The 24,113-nt window shown below is 34.7% G+C and overlaps 2 protein-coding genes across 2 annotated transcripts; one reads left to right on the top strand and one right to left on the bottom strand.

Annotated features, from left to right (window-relative positions):
* Nucleotides 1-5,562: 5,562 nt before the first annotated feature.
* LOC110092141 lies at nucleotides 5,563-16,394 on the top strand. The gene is made up of 2 exons (XM_020816544.2): nucleotides 5,563-5,814; nucleotides 15,581-16,394. The coding sequence occupies exons 1-2, from the start codon at nucleotides 5,721-5,723 to the stop codon at nucleotides 16,243-16,245; spliced, it is 759 nt and encodes a 252-aa protein (XP_020672203.1). The 5' UTR covers nucleotides 5,563-5,720; the 3' UTR covers nucleotides 16,246-16,394.
* Nucleotides 16,395-16,789: 395 nt separating this feature from the next.
* LOC110092140 (50S ribosomal protein L3, chloroplastic) lies at nucleotides 16,790-24,001 on the bottom strand. Its single transcript, XM_020816543.2, has 2 exons — nucleotides 23,350-24,001; nucleotides 16,790-17,247 (listed from the first exon to the last, which is right to left on the bottom strand). The coding sequence occupies exons 1-2, from the start codon at nucleotides 23,939-23,941 to the stop codon at nucleotides 16,958-16,960; spliced, it is 882 nt and encodes a 293-aa protein (XP_020672202.1). The 5' UTR covers nucleotides 23,942-24,001; the 3' UTR covers nucleotides 16,790-16,957.
* Between the last annotated feature and the right edge of the window lie 112 nt (nucleotides 24,002-24,113).

Below are 24,113 nucleotides of genomic sequence, written 5' to 3'. Positions count from 1 at the left end.
TATATATATATTTGAAGGGGCTTTTCAACCACACGTATTCTTGAAACAAATTTCAAAACTTGAAGCCAGCATATTTCATAATTGTTTTTAAAAATTATTAAAAAAAGTCTACAAATATTTTTAGCATGAAAATCCCTTTTAATTGAATGTAAATTTTAAATTTAAGTGTTAAGCACTAATAGCTCTAAGCTTGCTATTAGCATTGATAGCATTTTAAATAATTTAATAATTTAACTTTAAGGGGCTGTTTGGTATCAACCAAGATTTCATTTAAGCAGGATTTTGTAAATTCACTGGATTTACGAAATCTTGGGTGGGGTTAAATCCTGAAAACTGTTTGGTAATATTCATGATAAATCCTGCTAAATCCTATGTGATTGTTTGGCCATAGAGCGTTAAATCTTGAAACGAGCAAACTCTTCTTCCCTCTAGCACCAATAGAGCGTTAAATTCGCTGAATCAGGGTATTCTGAAAATTCGGGATTTATCACGAAAAGGGTAATTTTCCGTCTACCATGGCTTTCATTTACCATGAGATTTGGTTTTGCATTTTAGACGGTTTGGTTGGATTTTGCTCAAATCCGTCCTAAATCCTGCTACCAAACAACCCGTAAGTGTTTGCATAACATATCAGGTCATATTATGCAAAATATTATTCATTTTAGCAAAGCATGTCCTATATAAGGTTGAATTTTATGACTTTATTTATTTATTTATTTTAAGAGGTTACTCAGCCTAGGAGTACTGTGCTATGAGCAAACTTAATAATATAATTCTAAAGAGAATTTTACTTATAAGTTAAAAATGAACTCTGTTTATTATAGCATGCCTTTTTATTTAAGTAGATCAATATGTTTGCTTTCAATGTGGATTTTAGTTCATTCATGTACCACTTTTTCTTCGAAAGCATATGAACATAGAATCTTGAATGCCGTAAGTAGGGCCTCAACCTTGATGAGCATCTTTAGTATTACAACATTAGGCGATATAATAAATTGGTCGATATACTTGCCTCTACTTTTGGTGAAAGTATTACGTGCGGTCACCGGGTGCCTTCCGGAGGCCAATCAGAATGTGCAACGTCACCAATACGCTGTGTATCAGGTGATGTAATGCGTCCTGATTGGCCTCCGGACGGTCCGATGACTACATATAATAATCTCTCCTACATTGGACATGGCGTTTGATTTATTGATGTACATGTAATAATCTTTTGGTGCTTGTATCATTACTCTTCATTATTTTCCTTTGCTTTAACCCTCTAATTCTTCTTTCATTTCTCTCTTTTTTGCTTATAGGTCAACATCTCCTACGTTATTAAATTTGAAATGAGATTATTCATAAAACTAAATATTAACAAAAAAAAAAAGGAAAAAAAATCTAAATCAGCAAAATAGATCAAGTCGTGTGTGGATGGTGACTTGTCTTCCATATGGACATGTTGTCGTTCCATGAGAACTTGATATTGTTTGTTCTATTTTATAAATGCAGGAAACATTATATTTAGATATTACTTTTTGTCTTCATGCTTGCTGCTTGTCAATGGTCTCCAAATGACAAGTGGGGGCTACAAAATATAATATAACACCTACTATATCTCTTATTAGTATTATAAAGTATCATAGAAATAGACATAACATTTTCAGTCTTAACATATGATACTTTTCATTCTATGAATATTTGTATAAAACATTCACTAACATTTACATTTTCTACATAAACAAAAACATCTAATAACTTCAATTACATCAAACAAATACTTGCAGAGCCACTAATAAAATTCAAAATATTACACCGTCAAACTGTCTACATACCTCAGTTGTAGACTCACAAACAAAGTTAAACATTAACATATAAAATGAAATAATTTGAAACTTATTATGCTTCGACATTTTCCTGTAACAACAACTAGTATGAAAAGAACTAATGAGCTATGAGGCTTAATAAGTTATGCAATTTACATAAAAATTAAACATCATATTATAAAAAATAATATGATTGAATTAACTTAGAAATATTTGCAAAATAATATAAACCATATTTTAAAAATCATCCTTTCATTTATTTGAAGTATATACAGAATATTAATATTAGTCTTTTAAGATTTAGCTAAACTTTTATAACAATGTTTAATAGAGTCCATATAAATCTAACATTATAGTTATTGAACAACATAGATGTCCATTTTGTCTCTTTAAAGATCTTTTTTATCAAACTAATTATGCAAGTGTCATATCTTTGGGATCTATTTTTTCTCACTTACAATGCATTGTCATATATGGGGTCCCTTTTGCCCCACCTGAAATTATAAGTTGCATCATTTTATAGCCAAACATTACTAAATTGATATTAACTAAGCTTCACATATTCATAGTTCATACTTGCATTATAGTGTTGCAGATTTTCATAACAACACTACAATTATATCATTTACATAAATAATATGGTTATGCAGTATGTACAGAATAATTTTCTTTTCAAAATGTACGTTTTCAACTGAAAGAATCTTTAAACATTCATATTACACTTTATTGTAAATTTGATTAATTTAAATTTGCAATTGGCTGCTCATGCATGAATATTTGTCTGTGAACATGCATTACTAACATCATTCTCTCTTTATAAATCATTCCTTAAATTCTCATTTTATAACTCTTTCCTTAAATTCTCATTAAATGTTTGTGCGTGCTACAAAAAATAACAATATATAATTTTAAATTAAATTTGCATTACTTACATTCTTGAAGATTTGTCTCCTCAATTTCTCCACATAGTACTCTTTTCCTTTTTTAACTTGCCTGCACAAATCACTTCTATATCTCTATAGTTTCTATATATAATTTATCATTCAAATAATTTGGCATAAAATCAATTTATACCAACATAATCATTTACCTTAAAATCTCTCTTCTTCTTATACTCGATGAATCCTAATTTAAATTAACTTTAAGTTAATACTTAAGCATATTTTACAATAATTTCTTAATTACTAATTTAATATTAATAATGAACAATAATTAATAATAATTAAACTTTAGTTTTTCAGATAAATTTCAGGTTAATTTAATTAATCCAAATATATTTACCTAAAACTTTTGGGTATTACGTTTAACCTCTCCTATTATTTTTTAAATGAGAAAATGATCAAAATGGTCGTTTGACTCTTTATGAAGGATCAAAATAGCTTATAACTATATTAAAGAACCATTTTGATCACTCATGTCTTTAAAAACGAATCAAAATAGTCCCAAGTTAGGATCTTTTTTGTTTCCTTTTTAAAGAGTTGAGATACTAGAATGGTTATTTAATATAGTTAGAAACTATTTTGATCTTCGTAAAAAGTCAAGCAATTATTTTTCTCATTTTCTCATTTTCAAACCTCTCAAATGAAGCCTGCTTCTTACTTTACCTCAGAAGTAATCGTTTCTTTGAACACTGCAACTTCATCCACTACTAATTGCTCAGCTGATAAAATAATATTCTTCTTGATAAGTCTCTTCTTCTATTGATTCACCATCATTAACTTACCTATAATTATGATTAGCTAGCTATTACAGCGTTGTATAAAGTTGATTGTGAAATTATTGCGAAGAAAATAACTTTATTATTATAATAGCAGAAGCAGCTTCATGAATAGAAAGCTTTCAACATTGCCAGCAATTCCTTTATATTCAAAACTTAAAAAAATAGAGGTCTCTTTATGCCATGATTTAAAAAAAAAAAATTAAGCTTTACACATGAATGAGTCATTAATTTAGAGAAATAAGCTTTCATCCCAACCATGGCAAATGATGAAAGGAAACTGTTAAATTTAGAGAATTGGAGACGGAAATGCTTAATTTTATTATACAAAATTATTTATATTTATAGATCTATACTTGGTAACATAATAAAAAAAAAAAATATTTATATAATCATGCATAATTGCCCTAATATAATCCTTCCTAAATCAGATTTAGGAAGGAGATCGACGTGATCGAGGTGAGCCTCCCACGGATTCCTATCCTGGTCGTGGGATCAAGTGTCAAGGGACAGTTGGAATTTAACAGAGATCGGTGTGAAACATATGAGCCTCCCACGAATTTCCATCCTGGTCTTCGGATAAGTGTCAATGGACGGTGAGATACTAAAAAGTTACTTTAAAAAATAGTAATAAAGTTGTTTTAAATAAAGCTAACATGTATAATGTATATCATATATGGCAAAATAATTGGTATGCAAAAATTCCTGGATCCAATATTTTACATTGAACCCCTTAATAAATATTGATAAATTAGCTATTTTTTGGAACATGTACATAGCTTTGAAAAATTATTAAATTTATTTAGCATGCATCTTATCAAAAATAAAAAAATAAAAAATCGAACGAAAAATAATGTGAAGTATTATTTTAATTTTAAAAATATTCATTGATAAGTTTTATTGAGAAAATAGTATTTGTTAAATGAATATTTGGTAGAGATAATCTTTTAAAAATAAGTTCAATATAAAATAATTATATGCTTATGCTTAGATTTTTGTCAAAGAATATATTTTCACTAAAATGTATGATATCCCCTTAAAACTTGGATTTGAGTTTACATATCTAATATTAAATTTATTAAGTTATGATTCAACAAATAATTCTTTATTTGATCTTTCATTATCATTCAGTTGATAATAAAATATGCATTTCTTCCATTGGATTTACTCCTAACTAAGGAATTTTTAGAGATTATATTTTTATTTAGTTATTTTTACATTATGTATATCATGTTTTAATAATAAAAAAATTCAAATTGTCCCTCAATTATTCGTATGTGATCAATTTAATTTCAGATTATTATATTTCTCCAATTGATTCTGTCAAATATATATTATTAGCCCGAAATGGTGCCTTAGAGATTAAATATTTTATTTGGGACAGCTGTTTTTCTGTATAAAATTTTTAGTTCAAAAAATTTTTATACTAAAAAATAGTAAGAAAGTTATCTAAAATAAAGTCTAAATATGATCAATTTTGTATTAGATTATTTATAAATTTCTATATGAGAAACTATTTTAGTTATATTTTATACAACAAAGGGACTAAATAAAAAAAAATGTAATGGTTTGATATTAAATTTGTCATATATGAATAGTCTAAAAATTATTTTGAATTTTTTCTCTAATTTTAACTATTATTGACTTATGTGATTTGACACAAAAAATACTAAAGCATATCTTTTGTTGCTAAACACATAGAATTTTAATATTTATGTGATGCAAGTATTTGAGGAATATTATTATAATATTAAATGTCATTAATATATTAATAATTGTATTTTCAAATTAATAAAAATATGCATAATATTAATTAAACTTTAACTTTAATTTTGAAAGTAAGGAAATATAAATAAAATAGCACTTTTTAAAAAAAGTCAAAATATAGATAAAATTTTGTCATTTTTTCTAAAAAATTTTAAAATTTTACATTTACATTTACATTTAAACTAATAAATTCAAAATTTAAAATCAATTAATTTATGAAAGAACAAACTTTATTAAATTTTAATTCGGCACGCTTCTCCATAAATGGCGTTGTACGAGCATAAGTTAATGGGAGAGAGAAAGAGGAGCCTTTGAAAATAAGCTATCGAGAGGCGTCGGGGAGTCTTCTGCGTCTTCCTTTCTCCTTTGCGGTCGACTTCGCGATCGCTAGCGAGAGGAGGACGAGCAGCAGGAGGAGGCTAATAGAGGAAATGGGGTTGCTTTCGAACATGATCTCTAGGGAGGAGCTGAAGCCCGGCGATCATATCTATTCCTGGAGAAGTGCCTACATCTATGCTCATCACGGTTCGAGCCCTCACCTTTATCTTGAGCGCCTCCTCCTTTTTAATTAAAGACCTATTCCCATTTTTGTTTTGTCTTTTTCCCGCCCTCAATTTTCAGTAATCTGCCCCTGACGAATCGGATTGGAGTGTGCGTAATTTTTTTTTTATTATTATCTAGGTTTGTTGAGAAAGGTATTACCAAGTCTCATTTTGAGGTTTACTTCGTCAAGGTTTTCGATGTATGCATTGAGAAAGATGGTTGCTTTCTTATATTTTGTGCAATTGTGGACGCATTTAACTGATTACTCTGAATTTTTGAGGATTTGGTTGCAATGTTAGAAAGTATGGACGGCTGGTATATTTTGGCGTGTGAAATTGCTACAGAGGAAAAGCATGTATGGATTTGTTGTTTTATTTGGAAGATTCTTCTTTGGTGATGATTTGTCAACATTTAGGGCATCTCCAACCGAAAATCCCATTTTTCATTCCAAAAGGTAGTGAATCTAAAAAATGTCATGATTCATCTCCAATCGAACTTCATTTTGCGCCCTTTTGTGAAGGTAACCGTCACTCCTCTTTCGCACGTTTCTTCGGCAAATACGATAGAGACAGGAAAATATCGTAGGTGAACAATGTGGCACTAATATTGACGTCGCACTATTCACCCGCAACCAAATAGCGGAAGTTTTGTTGTTCGGCTGGAGCTCGCGAGCGACGCCATTCATGCATTTGGAGTTTGGTTGGAGAAGGCCTTAAATAGTAGGGTTAGTTTTGGTGCTTTTATTGGAAGGTAGATCTTAAATTATAAATTGCGAACATTCAAGTGACCAAAGGTACTGTTTTCTTGGGGTTCATTTTCAGATTTCATCCTCGAGCGAAACTACTGGAATTCTTTCTATAAGCAAGGTCATTTTAGCAAGCATCTACTCTATTCTTGGCAATCCCTGATATTCACTTAAATTTTTCAGGGTATGGAATTCTAACATTAGAAACAAATGCACTTTATACAAACCATAATCTGAAATTAACACGACATCATAATATAATCATATTATGATATCAAATTGACTTAATCATGATGATGAAATTTTTGTGGAACCGGTAGGATTTATATGTTGCTTTGGCTTTTAAAAAGGGGCATGCAGTGATCTAGGGTCTCCTATGATATCAAATGCAAGAATTTTCATGATAAAGCAAAAATATTAGCTCTTTATTAGGAATTAGAAAATTGTTGGTTTTTTCCATGATTTCTCCTTCTTGGCTTGTTCTTTACCTTTGGTATTTTTGGATTTTTAGCCTTTAACAGTGAATGGTTTCAATCTTAGACACCAAACAAAGAACAAAAAACAATAACAATTGCATTGTCTTGGTTCCTCCTTAGATGATCTCATTCGGCGGTTTTAGCGGCAGAATTGTTGAAATGCCAATCGTGTTAATCCTAGTGAAAATGAAACGAAGAGAGATTGAGGAGTTTAGCACTCTGCCGTGACTAAGGCTAGGTCTGACAAGTACTAAAGGAGAGAGAAAGTGGAATAAGAATAGGAAGAAATAATAATGCCAATTGAATGGAAATGTGTTCTACTTAGTTTCCATTTGATTTCCATTGATCCAAAAACTTACTCATAAGCTATATTTATAGTTGTTACGTGTCATAACATTCGCGATAGTAGAGAAATATAAAGTTTAACATCTTAACTTTGTACGAAGATTTAACACACGCACAGATAAAAGAGGGGTGTAAGTCATAAAAGCACTAAGATTTTTATGTGAAAAATCTTGAAAATGGGAAAAAATCACGGGACATAGCCTTGTTGAAATAGTTTCACTAATGTTTGTTATTGATTACAAAGGATACCCATCTGTGGGGGAAGGCCTTAACATAATATAATCAATATACATTGTGTAGAGTATGTTACATGGTTGGAGTTGAAAAAAATCCACTGGAATAAAAGCTATTGTTAAGAGAAGGTAGGCTTGTTTGTTTGGTTGATGGGGCCATAGTTGGGGGCGACGTTGGTCGGAGGGATCGTAGTCGGGCGATTGAGGTTGGAGGGACTGTAGTCGGGCGACAAAGGTCAGTGTGACCGTTGTCGAGTGACGGTGGTTTGAGGACCGTAATCAGAAGGACTATAGGCAGGCTACAATGGTCGGAGGGACTATAGTCAGTCAACGGTGGTCTGAGGATTGCAGTCCATAGACGACAAAGGCCAAAGGAACCATAGTCGGGCGACCGAGGTCGAAAGGATTGTATGTAGGTGATGGTGTTCTGAGGACCGTAGTTGGCGACAGTGGTCCAAGGATTGTAGTCGGTAGGCAACAGGGGTCGAAGGAACGTAGTCGAGCGATGGTGGTCGGAAGAACCATTGGCGCATTATGAAGATTTGAGTACCGTAGTTGGTCGGCTAACAAGGTCGAAAGGACTGTAGTCAGGAGACGGTGATCTGAGGATCGTAGTTGGCGAGCGATGGAGGTTGGAAGGATCGTAGTTGGATGATGTTGGTATTAGGAACATAATTGGGTGAGGTGGTCCAAGGACCGAAGTTGGTGGGCGACGAAGGTTGGAATGATCATAGTTGGGCAACTGAGGTCAAATGATCGTAGTCGGATGACGGTGGTTTACTAGATTATAGTTGGTGGGCAACGGAGGCCGGAAGAATTGTAATCGAGCTACACAGATCCAAGGATTGTAGTCGGCAGGCGGTGGATGTTGGAAGGATTGTAGTTGGACAACTTTGGTTTGAGGACCTTAGTTGAGCGACTGTGATACAAGGAAAGTGGTCGATTGAAGGTCCGATGGCAGCCGGGAGACTTGAGGTCTGATGTTGGCAGCTAGGTGGATGTCCGACAATGATCGGTCGGTGAAAGTCTGACGACGATGGCCAAGCAACGAGGGTTCACCGGTGGTGCTGCCTAGGTGGAGCTCTGAGATTCTTAAAGCTTTGACCTCTAGCTCAAGGTCTCGACCTCCTTCAAAAGGCACCCCTCATGTAGAGAGTGAGCGTATATTTATAGATTTTGTGAGTAACATGCCTCATAAATATGAAAAAGATATGGAGAAATTCGGAGTGCTCCATCGGATGATTCATATTGATTCTCTCAATCATTGAGTGATTGTTCAGCATTTAAGTACCTTAATGATGTAAAATTTATTCATTCTTGGGCTCGTTGGATTGATCTTGTCAAACTGCTCAATTCGACTATAAGCATATCATATTTGAAGATCATTTGGTCATTCAATTAATACTTTGAAGCTTCCAAATATGCTTTTTGTCCCTTCTCGAGACGTTCAATTTGACTATAAGTTTGCTGAAATCAGAGTTTGGATGGTACCAAATTTAATTGTGAAAGTTTCCGATTGAGATATGCGTCGAGATTCGTGTCCGATCAAGTCGACTTTTGGTGATGTATCAATAATCATCCATTATCCTAAGAAAGAAATAATAATTTTATATAGAAATTCAAATATAGCTAAAATAATAAATGTAAGATAATTTATATCCATTCTAGATGTGCTTTTTGATAAGGCAATTCCTTATCTAAATGTTAATCACATTGATTTGATAATTAAAGGGAAATATCTTAGAGAATATCCTCTAGAATCATCTTTCATTGATCTAAGTGGCTAGAAATCAGGGAGATTTTGTGAAGTTTTTTTTTTTTTTGAGTTGGCTTAATTCTCTTAAAAGCCATTCCTTGATCAGCCACCCCCTCCTTTTAGGAGATGTAATTTGAATTTAATATTTAACTTTCTTCACGCTTGAATTGATTTATAGAGTTTATTTTAAGTTATCCATAACCTTCTTAAATGGTGGCCTCAGGTCTTACTTGTATGTTATGATGCACAGACACGAACACGACTACACATACACGACATGACTTGTACACTGGATAGATCAATTATTGAAAATATAGGGCATGATATTATAGTTTTATATCTTGAAAAATAATGTATAAAAATTGAATAATCGGAATATTATGAATAATTGAGAAATAATAAGTCATTTAACTAGTATTTAAGCTTAAAATGATTAATATTAAGATGTTGAGAGTTGGGCGTCGATGTCGTGTGTTAGGCATCGAGAGAGGAGATGATAATTCTATTGAGAGTCAGGCATCGATGTTGTGCAATGGGCATGGGGTGTTTAAGTCTAAACAACATTAGCCATCATTGTTAAAATGATGTTGGACAAAGATGAGATATCAAGATGGCATGAGGCATGATTGTGGATGTCGAAATTGCTATCTTCAAACTTCGATTTTGATGGATGTTGTGATGATGTTGGATGTTGATATTGATATTACATTGGTTGTTGTTGTGAAACCTTAAGCGCGATCTTCTAAAGAGAAATGAATATGGAATGTTTTGGGATTAAGTTATTAAGTGGGGGCAATTGATTTAGGGCTATGGAGAGGAAATACAAATTTTAGTTTTTATTTTTTTATAAATAAAAAGTTAAAATTCAAGAAATTATATTTTAAAAATTCATAAAACTTTCAAGACATAGGTGTCGTACAAGCGTGTCCAATTTATTTTTAATATTTTTTAATTGGACAAGACATAGACGTGTTTGATACTTGTCAAAGATGTGTTGGACGCATGTCGGGCACTGCATACTTCATTGAGAAGAAGTATCAGTGCATCATAGGTTGTATTGCTTGAATTGGGGAATTAGTTTTGACTTCTTTAAAATTTAGAATAAACTCAAATATTCATCATCCTTGTTGTTTTGGATAAAAATCAGTTCTAAACTTTTTTGTTTTAGACCCATTTAGCATGAATTAAAGTCTCACCTTGAAAATGCAAGTCCCCTTGCTAATTCCCCTTGCTAATTTGTAGCTCTTATGGAGCCTATTGGCCTTGATTTTATGTGGCTAATAAATATTCATTTTTATTTGGTTAGTTCATTCAATCCCATTCGGGCTAAGTTAAGGTTTTGACTGCCTCCTGGATAACAATTCCCCTTATTAACTCGTTTGTCCCTGTAAATGACCATTAGTTATAAATAAATAAAAAGTAGTAGTTGACACTCCAATGATGCATTCAACTCAAATAATGTTGTAGTTAGATTTGTTGGTGTTGTAGCTGACCAGTAGGATATAATTAGAACATTTGATGCGTGCAACACAAGCTATAGTAGACGCCTTTACGGTAGATGAATCATTTGTGGTAGTAACCAATCATGATGCTAAAGTTGGACCATAGTTTCTTGAGTAGAACTACCATCCATATTAGCCAACCATGCGACCAAGAAGGCTTTGTCAAACTAAATTGGAGTTGAGCTAGTACTTGTCCTCTTGGTTGTTGTATGTTATAGCCCTTCATATAGTTTTTATGGCCCATTATGATAACTTGCCATCCTTCTGGAGTGATAGTCATTGGAAGCACTCATAATACTTCACGAGCTTCTTTATGGTTGATCCATTAGACCTTAGTTCCCTCTTTTAAAGGATTATTACACCTGCAATATTGGATTATTAATAATTTAATCTTGTCCTTGATTGGGTCTATCTCCTCACCATATTACGCAAGTATAGTTATTGTTGTAATTCCTGCTGGTTATTCATTTTTTCTATATTCTTTGATTGATCAATTTTCTTTTCCATCATCAAATCGCCTAAGACAGCTTAGGTATATAGTGTGTTTTTGGGTACTCATTGGATTATATGTCGATTCTTGTAGTTCTTGTAAACAATCATATTGTTATTCTATTGGGTATTCATCATATCATTTTGGGATTTGGTATGATATGGGGATTTTATCCTCTAGTGGATCTGTTAACCTTTTTTTTAAGCATGGTAATCTGAGCAAAGCACTGCTATATTCTTGTTAATCCCTGCGACTGGAAACAAATGTGTTATGATACCAACCCCAATTTAGGATTAAGTCGACACCACAATACAGTACTATTATGTTATTAAATTTATTTGGAAATGATAATGCAAAATGGTTTGGAGTTGATATGACTTGTATGTAACCTTGTTCTTAGAATGGCCATGCAAAGATTTTGGGGTTCCTATGAGATCAAATGCAAGAACCTTGCATGATAAAACAAAGAGAGAAGCTCTCTTATAGGGAATTAGAAATTTGCTCCTTGTTTCTTAGATTTATCTTTGTTGGCTTGTTGTCCACTGGTTAGGAAAGTAGATGTATTAAATTTGATTTATATTAAGAAATGTAGAGGTAGACCTAAAAAGGATTAGTTAGAAAATATTAGAAATGACTTTTCTTTATTAGATTTAAATGATAATTTAACTTTAAACAGGGCACAATGGAGAAAAAGGATTTATAGAGCCAACCCCACATAATGGAAAAAGGCTTGATGTTTAGGGGTGTAAGTGAGCCGAGCTGGCTTGAACTTGACTCGATAACGAGCTCGCGAGCCGAGCTTATCGAGCCGCGAGCTTGTTTGCTAAACGAGCTCGAGTTCGAGCTCGGTGAGAGCTCAGCTCGATCGATTGATTATTTGAATTAAAAAAATATATAAATGACCAAAGGCGGTAATTCAAAATGAAGAAGGCGGGTCATCGGGTGGGAATTCCAAAAAACTCAAGTTGCAATTCGGTATTTCCTATCATAAAATAATATATAATGGTAATTTTATTTGAATATAACCAATGAAAACTGCTGAGCTTGCTTTTACTTTTTTTTGGAAAGGTAAAAAGCTGCAGCTTACTTTTAATTTTTTGGGGAAAGATAAAAAGCTGCAACAAGCTCTTCTCTTCTCCCTATATGAAAAAAAATATATTTTATTTTCAATGTCTTCCCCGATGGCAAGCTCGACGGGATGACGCGGATGAGGACGGCTCGCTCGAAGGCTGCCCGGACCGCCGAGGCTCGCGAGTCGGCTCGAACTCGATAACAGTGGGATGAGCTCGAGCTCGAGCTCGCTTTCTGGCTGACGAGCTGAGCTCGATAGTGTCAAAACTCGACTCGACTCGACTCGTTTACACATATTGAGGGTTTTAATCGTTAGGTTGATCCTTTATGGCCCTTCAATTGTAATATATATGTTTTCTCTTCTTATTTTAGATGCCGGTCCCCCCGCGGGGATTTTTCTTTTTTTGTAAATAGCTTTGATTTTTTATTGCCAGTTTTTTTTCCAGAAATCTATAAATACTTCAACATTTTATACTGAATCAAGGAATTAATTTTGTAGTTGCGCAATATGTAGGTTCTACCTAATATAGAGTCATTTACTTAATTCAATTGCTAGTTTTAATATTTAAGAAGAGACTCGTGCAATCTCCACACCTCCAGTGAAGTCGAACTGCAACGAAGGAGCCGAAGAAGCGACTCGGGTTTTGCTTCTAAATGCTTCCGATCAAAATATGCAGGTCGGGTTCGGGTCAGGTCAAACAATCCCGGGTCAGTTTCGGGTTGGATCCAAACCTGACCCGTGACCCGATTTTGAAAGCCCTAGTTGTTTACAACATTTGTGATTGTTGCGTCATAGTTTTTACTATATTCTACTTTTTGGTCTCTAATTTCTTAATTCTTTTTAATTGTTCAATGCTAGAGACTATTAGGTTCTTTTTTCCTGTTTAAGTAAATCAGTTTACTTTTGCATTAATACCAAAATTCTTTGTTTGTTAATTTCCCAGACTTATTTCTAGCTCTAGTTTATTGGCTGATATCAATATTGTATACATGTTTCCATTTATTTGTTTATACTGAAGAAAATTTGCAAGAAATCTTAGTTTATCTATTCTGCTAAAACTTAGAAATTATCTTGTATGAGAATTTTCTTCAAGTTTTGGTTTCTATTAATTGATTTCCAACAAACCTTAGCGAGGGTAGCACTTCCTCAATGTGATGTTGAATGTATCACTAAAAGTCTTTTTATGCATTTGAACTTTCCTATTTGTTTTTTGGCCCCTAAATTATGTCAAGTTTCATTGAAACCTCCTCTATAAATGTGAGAGTTGTTTCATGGATCAGCAAGAGAGTACTTGAGTGGTCCCAATAAAGTAAAATAAAATTAAAAAAACTTATCATAATTTAACCAGGGTTCACAGTGGTGTACGAACTAGAATGAAAAAAAGAGGAATTCTTATTGGAATTGGAATTATGATCTCATTCAAAGAGAAAGATAGCAATGTTTGATGTTTCCTTTTTAGTTCTATTTTGATGATCCAAGCCATCGGGACCATGATTGGGAACTGTTTGGAAGCATGCACTATGCTACGTTCCGTTACATTTAACTTGTAAGGTCTATGGAAACACATTATGATACAAAGTATTAGCTCTTTCTTGACTAGAAGAATAAGCAGTTGAGGTTTTCTTTTTAATTTTCTCTATATGAATCAAGAGAGATAACAGACACTTGGTGGCATGAAATGCCAAGAACGTTTGATTATTTAACGTATGATTTACTCTTGCACTATAGGTAGGTACAATCATAGTTTTCATTAAAAGGTATACTGTATACATATATAAGAACAATTTTTCAATATTGGATTGTATCAAAAGTTTTAGATCACCCTAGTCATTCAGTAATAGTTTGCAAATAATCAATCGAAAGAGAATATTATGATTAGTCATTCAATAATAGTTGGCAACAATTCAATCGAAAGACAATATTATGATTGGTATAAAAAGGAACAAACTATGACATCAAAAATTAGTGCAGTGAGTATGGACCAACAGAAATATCATCATCATCATTATTAGCTTAATCCCAACTATTTGAGATTGGAGTTTTATTGAATAATTTGGGTTTACTCTTTAAATCCTCATTTTTTCATTTACTCTTAAGTGACGGACATTGTGAATCTATTGGGAGTTTATCCTTTCATGCCATGATGCGCTCGGGCCATGTCCAATTCAATATGCAATAGGAATTCCCACAGATGACCATAGACTCTCACTTGCTACCATGAAAAGCCAAATTGAAAGTGTTAAATTGGAGCATATCCGCACACAGATTTCCTATCTTTTAATTCTCACATTCCGTTGCCCTTTATGTTATGGTTTTTATTTAAATTTGTATCTCTCTCTGGTATATGGTATGCCATCTCTGCTTCTTGCATTAGTTCTATTCATCTTCACCATGTGCTGCCTCTGAAAAATAAGTAAATATCTGGATGTCGTTTTCACCTTTACACAAGTTATAGTTATAACCTAGCATCAAGATGGCACTATATATATATATATATATATATATATATAATGCCAGGTGACTATTAGTTTTTATTTTTATTTTTATTTGTTTAAATCAGTTTACTTATACATTGATACCGAAAGTCTGTTTGTCAATTTCCCAGGCTTGTTCCTAGCTCTAGTTTATTGGCTGATTTATAGATTGTATCCATGTTTCCATTTATAGTTTGTACAGGAGAATGTGCTTGAAATCTTAGTTTTTGAATTCTGTCAAAGCTTAAAAATTATCCTTTACTAGAATTTTCTTCAAGTTTTGGTTTCTACTAATTGATTTACAACAACCCTGAACGAGGGTAGCACTTCCTAAATTTGTTGTTGAATATATCACTGAAACAGTTTCTTTTTATGTGCATTGGAACTTTTCTTTTGATTTTTTGGTCCCTGCATTCAGTCAAAGTTTCATAGAAACAACTTCTATGTGGGATAAGACTGCTATATCTTTCAGAAAGAAATAATTTTTTTTTTTACTGATTATCGTACCCACAGGTAACATGATCGGGAATTGTTTCTACATTCCATCATGATACAAAAGGCTTCCAATAAAAGCATTTTTTCTTGTGAACTGTCATCTAACAGCCGAGCTCTACTTGAGAATTGTCACCTTTACTTTTATTTCCCCCTCCTTCAGGAATTTATATCGGAGATGACACGGTCATCCATTTCACAAGAGCAGCAGGCCAAGAGGTTGGCACTGGAACTTTCCTGGACAAACTTTTCCTTAGCTCCTCACCTGTACCAACCGGAGCTATATGTGAGAGATGTGGTGATCAGAGCCATCTTCATGGAGTTATCAAATCATGCATTGATTGCTTCCTTGGTGGCGGGAAGCTCTACATCTTTGAGTATGGTGTTTCACCAGCTTTCTTCGTCGCCAAAGCTCGAGGAGGAACATGTACTTTAGCTGCTTCAGACCCAGCAGAGGATGCCTTGCACCGAGCCAAGTCTCTTCTCGACCAAGGATTTGGCGTCTACAGCCTCTTTAAAAATAACTGTGAGGATTTTGCCATCTATTGCAAGACTGGTCTCCTTATTCAGACTCATTACAGCATAGGGCGAAGTGGCCAAATGGCATCATGGACTGCAGTTGCTTCTACAGTAATGTCTTCGCCTCTTCGCTTCTTGACGACCAGTGGGACTGGATTGGTGTTTGTGGCAGGAGCTATGTACTCGGTCAGTCGCTTTGTCGCTGATATAGGTGTTCGGCGTGATGTCATCAAGATTCCGGTGGAGAGGCTCATTATAGAGGCTGGTGCTGAAGAACCTCAAATAGTATCAGGATTGCTGACAACTTGATGCAAGTGAAATTTTACCTGTTTAAAAAAATATTTTCAAGAACATGTACTTTGATTCTCCTGCTACTTGTTTGAAACAATTTGCATGTCTGGTTTCTGCCATTTCAGTTGTTATGTTTAAGGTTTCGTTTGGAATGACTTTTTTTATTACTTTTTAAAGCAATTTTCTAGCACAAAAATTTTTTGAACTAGAAATTATTGTATTAGAAATTTGCTTTAGAAAGTATTAAGAAAGCCACCCAAACAAAACCTAAATTTGTCTCGCCAGGTTGGAACATGTACATACATCTGGCAATGTTGTTTAAACATGGATTGAAATGCTTAATATTATAGATTTGAATCTCAAAATTATCAAATTTATTTTGAGGTAATTGTAGTATTTACTGATTTTTTTTGTGTTATATATATTTGAAAATAAATTTAATGATTTTAGGAGCTGACATGCTGACATAATTTGATCCCATGATAGATGGCCTTGATCTTGCAAGGACTTTTATAATAACAACAATGATAATACCCAGGTCCAATTTGTGACTTTGAAGAGCTAAGTTTGAATTATCTCTTCTTTACAGTTAAACAATCTAAACATGGCAGGTCAGAGCTGCAATCAATGTAACTCACAATGATTGAAGAAGAAACTCTTAGGAAGATAAATTGTTCAGTTAAAGTTACAGTAAAGAGAACAATAATCGATGTGATTGAATGCAGATATCCTAACTCTTAGGAATGTTTTTTCCAACAATCTTAGCAGGTGTTATACGAAGAAGATTGCCAGGCTTTCCAGGGAGAGCTCCCTTTATCATGAAAACTCGTAGTTCATTGTCTATCTTGACAATCTTCAGCTTTCTGATCTTTCTTTTAGTTCCTCCCATCCTGCCAGGCATCTTTTTTCCCTTGTAAACTCGACCAGGTGTTGTTCCAGCACCAATGGAGCCCAAAGCTCTATGACTTTTGGAGCCATGAGTCATTGGACCGCGGCGAAAATTGTGCCTTTTGATACCACCTGCACATATTAGGCATACAATTAGAAGAGTTACTAATTCATTTCAGTAAAATTGTTGATAAGATTCTTTATGGTTTTTTTTACTAGATGTTTTTTAAGTTCATTGGTCTGGAAGTCTATTGGAAGCTAAGTTTAGTTTTTGTATTTGGTGATATCTGGCAGTCTTCACACCCTCCTTCATAAAGAGTTGATATTCATTCATATTTTTATGTAAACCTGTTTTTCTCATTATGTATCCACAAATCTTAATTGAAAGTAGTCTATTCATCTTTAGGCATCACCTGATATTTATAATTCTCTTTTTAATAAGAAAAAAAAATTGAGAATTTGAAGTATAAAAAATTCTGTTGTATTACAAGGAATTCCTTTCCAAACCATACCTCATATACCATTTTATACTATTGATAAAAAATATTAAACCGTCTTTCACCAACATCCTTGGAAGAGTACTCTCACTCTTTTGCCAATTCTCCAACCCTCTTACAACATTACTCTCTTTCTAGCTGCTTGTTCTCATTCCATATAAAAATTAGCAGAGAAAAGGAGAAAGCTAAGATATACGTATAAGATGAAAGGGGGTATAATGTGTAACAGTCAAAATTTTAACTATCGAGATATTGTCCGCTTTGACTTAAGGGCCTCACATTTTTTTCATATTTGTATAACTTCCCAAGAGGTTACCCATCTAAGATTTCTCTATGATTAGCACGCTTAACTACATAGTTTCTAAATGAAATACCAACCATTACACCAAAAGGACTCTCGATGTTGATTTTAGCTTTTTTTACATGAGGGGTTTCACAATTTTCTACACTTAAGTAACTGACGTCCTCATCGGCATCTTTATCCTAGAATCATTCACTAGACATATAGGATTCTAGAGGCGGCCACTACAAATTTAAGTGGTGACTCCCGCCACGTATCACTTTGTCCCATACAGGGTTCAAGAGGTGGCTCCCATGACTGATGGGGACATCAGATCGTGGAGAGTCTATCAGAGACGTGGCCGTAGATCGACGGCCACGATTGAGTCATTGTATTTCTGAGTTGTTTATGTATTTTCTTATTTATGATGTCATATTGTATTTGATTTATTAGTTTCTCGTTGTACCCTTTTATTAAGGGAGGTCGTATGTAAGCCCTAGGGGCATTGTCATCCTTTATTTTGTGAATCTTTGTACAAGGCTATTTATAGCCCCATTATTCTTCTTTTCAAGTTAATGAATGATTGATTAAAATATTTCTTCCCCTTGCATGAGTTCTTGTGAGAGCTTAAGAAATCGGAGAGAGATCCCTAGGAGAGAGAGAATTGTGCATCACCCAACAACCTAAACGAGTCGGGTTCGTGGTTATATTTCCTATCTCTTCCTTTCTCCTCCCACCACCACCAGCCGCATCACACCCAAAGCCTTCTCCCTTCCCAAGCCCTTCCCCTCCACTCGACCAAACTCCGCATACTCCCTACCTAGCCGTCGGCCCCCATACCCGAGCCCCTCCAACCAACTGGCCATAGCTCCCCTCTCCCCATTGCTTTCCATTGCCTAATTTGGATTGACATAATTTGGGCAAATTTTGGAATTCAAAATTTGGAAGAGGAAGCTCAGAGATTCGGGGTCCAAGATCAAAACGAGCTTGCCGGCGTCTGGAGGGATTTTCATTGCCTGGCGCCATATTCGTGCAGCCAGGGGCGGCCGATAGATTCACTACTTCAGCGCAGTGACCACCGCCCTTATTAGATTAGACAAGCCATGAGGCAGCTGAGTAGGCAGAACTGACGCATCTTTTTTTCAAATCTTTCCATTTGGCATTTAATTTGAAATTTAAAATCTTTCCTAAATTATTAAATCTATTTTAGGAAAGTTCCTAAATTAAATCTATTTGAATTTCAAATTCAAAGTGGATTTAATTAAATTCTTTCCTAATCCCTAAACCCAAGTTAAGAAGCTTGATTTCCTCCCATTATTAAGCCCAAATAAGCCCCATATCCGCCGGCCCCATTAGGAGAGATTTGGGGATTTATTTCCTAAAGCCCCATCTTCTCTCTTGGAAAGATTTCCAAAATTTCCCACCATAACTCCTAATTTATTTCCAAAGACAAACAATTGATTTAGGAAATAAATCCCTCATCCCTATCCCTCATTATGCCGCCGTCCCTCTCTCTCTCTACCCGCCCCCCCCTCTCTAATATTAGCATCTCTATCCTCTCTTGGAATTAAATTCAAATTTAATTCCTAAATCCCTCCCAATTAGAAATCTGAAATTTATTTCAAATTTTTAACTTGTTCTTCCCTACTTAACCTACTTCTCCTCTCCAAACCCTCATCCCTTGGCCGATCACACCTCTTCATTCCAACTTCAAGTTAAAGAGAAACTTCTTTATCTTTAACGGAGTTCAAAGTTGCTAATAATCTCCAGAAGCGACCGTCGCCTAGCATTCATGAATGGCCGATCCCGATCTTGACTACAGCCTCTCCTACGACGAGCAAGGATTTGTTTGCATCTTGCACTCGACCTTCTTCGATGTCAACCCGCGCATCGATCACACCGTAGAAGAGTACGTGGAGCGCATCTTGGACACTTTAGTCGAGGCTATTGAGGAGCAACTTGGTACCGTCCAGTGGAGGATTACAACTGATCCTTGATGAAGGCCTTCTAATCCTTTTTCTTGTGATTTGATTTTAATCATGAAGATCGCATTCGCCTAACTCTGCTGAGCTTAGGGATTAAGTGCACCTCCTGTGTTTCTAATCTTATTATTAGATTAGGAATTTTCATTGAAAGCTATTATATTTGTATGTCGTTGATTTCCTATATTATTTTGATGATTCAAAATTCTTATTTTACAACTTAGCCTAAAAGGAAGTGACCGCTCTTACGTTTTATTTTATCGTTTTATTTGCTAATAGTTCTAATTGTTATTGCTCTAATCATTAAGTGGTGCAAGCTCTTATCAAAATCATCCCAAGCATTTTAGTCCTACATCAGTAACACTTTATCTTGTGTGACACTTAGTTATCATCTTCCGGTTAGTGTATTGCTATGATACCATTTTGTAATAATCAAACTCTAACTATCAAGATATTGTCCGCTTTGGCCTAAGGGGCTCACAGTTTTGTCTTATTGGTGTAACTTCCCAGAAGGTCACACATCCCAAAATTTCTCCGGGATGAGCATGCTTAACTATAGAGTTTTTTAATGAAATTTCAACCATTACACCAAAAGACGTTTCGATGTTTAAAAGTTTAACTTCTTTTACTTTAAGGGGTTTCACACAAGGGATACTATTGGCCAAAACTTAAGTGAAACCCTTTCAATTGAGGGTGAAAACTAATTGAGAGACCAAAGTGAAGACCAAAGACATATTTAGCACAACAAACCAAAATATTTTCAAGACTCTAGTTTCCATGGTGGTTCCATAGTAGGATCCCTCTTTGCAAACCTGAAGTAGCATCGGATCACGTGATATAAAAGTCTCTAATTTATTAATCATTGGTGCATGGTGTTGGTAAAGAAAGGCTACAAACAAATCGGTTAAAGATTTTATCAAGCATGAAGCCTCTACATGAAGAAGGATAACTATCATGTCGAACAAAGTAGAAACATCAAGGGACTTAGCTGCCTAGATCTTTTGCAATGACAAATGGTCATGTTGATGGAGATGTTCAATCAAAAAACATTAACAACAAATGAGGAATCAATCAACTTGGATGGTCCTCACAAGTGAAGAAAATACCTCACAAAGATGAGAGACTAGAAATAATTTTGGCGAGAAAGAATAAGGTTTATATGAAGAGGCCTCGTCTTATACCATCGCTTTGAAAAATAAATCCAAAAACTATTAAGATTGAAGGCTTGAAGCTAGAATTGATATCCAAACATATGACAGTTCCATTGATAGATAAAAGTTAGACACCTAGTCATAAACAAGTTTTAGCTCATACACGTGTTGCATCAGGTGCGTCAAGTAGTGAAGAATGGAAGTCAAACTCCTTGCTCAAGCAGTGAATAACTCTTTCATCGTTGAATACTTTTCAAGCTATTGAACTCTTTCCACTTGGTCAAAGTACTTCTCTTCTTGATGCTCAAATCAAACTTCCTCTTAATCCGCTCCATTATGGTTAACGAGAAGTTCTTCCAAATTACGCTCCTCACAAGACATTACACTTCTTTTTACTAGCAAAACATTGGCCCCTTCGGAAGAATTGCACCCCCTATATATGGTCTCCAACCCATTGCATGTCTATCACATTAACTCCTATTGTCACCACCCCTAAGATTTTTCCTCCCCACAACAAGCAACAACCATGCAAATTCTTCTGGACCTATAAAGGCCCTTTGTACAAACATGAGGATAGGAAGACAGAGAAAGGCTAGCTAAGAGGGTGAGAGAAATTGAGATACAGAGATAATATCTCTTTAATGTTAGTAGAGTTGCCTTCCAAATAAAAAAAAAAAAATTTAGGAACTGATCTTCTTCTCAATAGCAACCACGTCTACTCTACTTAAAGAGATCCCAAGCTCAAAAGAGCATAATCCTTTTAGCATCCACTTTGGAAGACTTTTGAATTACTTGAACTCAAAAGGCTTCCTTATTTTCTTTATAAAACCTATGAAATTTTATGTAACTCTCGATAAATAGCAAATAAATCTACTCTATCTTTATAATGGATGTATGCATTTATTGTTGAACCACTATAATTCTTGTCTTCGTTATGTGATGCAATCGCTTCCTTTCTCTGGCATTAACATGCGCATCACTCACGATTGATGATGGAGTAATTCAAACTTCTAAAACAAGCCTACAACTAATAGTTCCCTCGATGTCATGATCACTCGACAAAGTTCATTGACAATCACAATTTAAAACTCCAAGTCAGAGAGATAGAGCATGTATTTTTTTATTTAGAACCCTATATTTTAAAGAATAGCTAAATAAGGCGAAAAATGTTAACCAAATTTGAATTCAGCTCATTCACATGTTGTGTTTGTTGCATCGAGTGGCTTAGAATGATAGTTGGACTCCCTCCTTTGGCCATCGAGTTTCTCATTCATTGCCAAATTCTTTCAAGTTGTTGAATGTTTTTCGCTCGTCCAGCTGCATAATACTTTCTGTCGACTCAATGGCAAGTCCTTAGAAATACTGCCATCCATTATCGCCACTCTTTGCCCGTCACATGTAATTGCAATTGATTTGCATCCAACCAAATAACTCGTGTCTTTCTAAAATACAAATATCTATTTTACATTATATTTAAAACTTCCTTGAATTCCAAATTCCTCCAAACAAACAGCCCCTCGGAATAACACGGCTAAAATTTGCAAGGAGAATTAAAAAGACTTAGTAAACAACAAGAGGAATGATGGACAAGAAGAATACATAAAGCTTGACACTAAATAGTTGAAATATTGATAATGATTTACGGAAATAGAAACCTACAAGAAGAATAAAAGAAAAAAAAAAGTTGAGACAAAATAGTTATAATAATGACATTGATATTGATGAATTACATAAATTTAATATAAAAGCTTAAATGAATGAATGGAAAAGAAGAATACGCAGGAGTTGACATCAAATAGTTCGAATAATGATAATGATATTGATGCTAATGATATGCTTCTTATGATCTTCAATCTTGCCACAGGCGTGATATCTGGCTGGATCCCATCCTATTTCTATCATATAAAATTTCGAATATTGTTTTGATAATACAAAACATCTATATAATCAAAACTAATTATTTTTTTGAATTTATTTGGGGATTAAAGCATTATTCTTAGAGAAGTCCATGCAATACATAATCAATCAACTTTAGTATTGCATTTATTTCAAAATCAATTTAATGTCATTGAGATCCATCCTCAGCTAATTTTGATCAAAATATTCTGATTCAGTTTACTACGAGAAAAATGTAACAATGATTAATCAATCAAAATTTATATTACAGTCGTTTTAAATCAAAGTAACAAACAAAAATGAAACTTAATCAATCAATTCTTTAATTGAATTGATCAAATTGAAAACCAAGCATCAATCTTCATTCAAAACATCAACCAAACATCCGAAAAAGGAAAAGATAAGGAAATTGGAACATTAGATCATACCTTGGAATCCCTTGCCAATGGTTGTCCCGGACACATCAACGAGATCTCCCTCCTTGAATATATCTTCAAGTACGAGCCTCTGCCCCGGCTCGAAGCCCTCAATGGACTGGAGCCGGAATTCCTGGAGATGGCGCATTGGGATGGCACCGGCCTTGCTGAGATGGCCGAGCTCCGGCCTAGTGAGTTTCCGGTCGCGTACGCGGCGGTATCCCACCTGCACTGCGTCGTATCCGTCTGTGGCGGCGGTCTTCAACTGGGTGACGATGTTGCCCTCGCGGAACCCGACGACGGTGACGGGGACGACGGTGCCCTCCGGTTCAAAGTAGGACATCATTCCCAACTTCGTGCCCATGACACCAACACCCGCCTCCATGCTCATCTTCGTCGCAGCAGCTGTGCCGCCGCGAGTTCCGCGGGTGAGGGCGAGGGAGAGCGAGTGGAAGGAGTTGGAAGATGAGGAGGAATTGAGGTGAAGGGTTTTGGAGAAAGAAGAAGAGAGGGAGAGGACGGTTTGGCTAGAAAGTCCGCGCCTTTGGGTTGGGGATCGCGATAAGGGACAGCGCGCCCCGGCCATCGGAGTAGTGGCCGCCATTCTTCAGTCCTCGCTTGCTTTTAGCCGTTCCTATATCTTTGGGTAGGGAAGGATTTCGTTATCCTATTACTCTTAATTAATAATATTTATTAAAAAAAAATTCAAACATCCTAAATAAATACTTTATATTTTTAAAATAAGTATTTTGGAGTTAATATTTTACTCATGACTT

Source organism: Dendrobium catenatum, unplaced genomic scaffold (genome assembly GCF_001605985.2).
Source record: "Dendrobium catenatum unplaced genomic scaffold, ASM160598v2 fragScaff_scaffold_665, whole genome shotgun sequence".
Classification (NCBI taxonomy): Eukaryota; Viridiplantae; Streptophyta; class Magnoliopsida; order Asparagales; family Orchidaceae; genus Dendrobium; species Dendrobium catenatum.
This window is presented reverse-complemented; position numbering and strand designations above follow the sequence as displayed.

Excerpts from the sequence above, each read along its gene's own strand:
- LOC110092141 (XM_020816544.2), top strand. The coding sequence starts at position 5,721 with ATGGGGTTGCTTTCGAACATGATCTCTAGGGAGGAGCTGAAGCCCGGC. Across the intron at positions 5,815-15,580 it reads CTACATCTATGCTCATCACG|GAATTTATATCGGAGATGAC; the intron begins GTTCGAGCCCTC and ends CCCCTCCTTCAG.
- LOC110092140 (XM_020816543.2), bottom strand. The coding sequence starts at position 23,941 with ATGGCGGCCACTACTCCGATGGCCGGGGCGCGCTGTCCCTTATCGCGA. Across the intron at positions 17,248-23,349 it reads CATTGGCAAGGGATTCCAAG|GTGGTATCAAAAGGCACAAT; the intron begins GTATGATCTAAT and ends TAATATGTGCAG.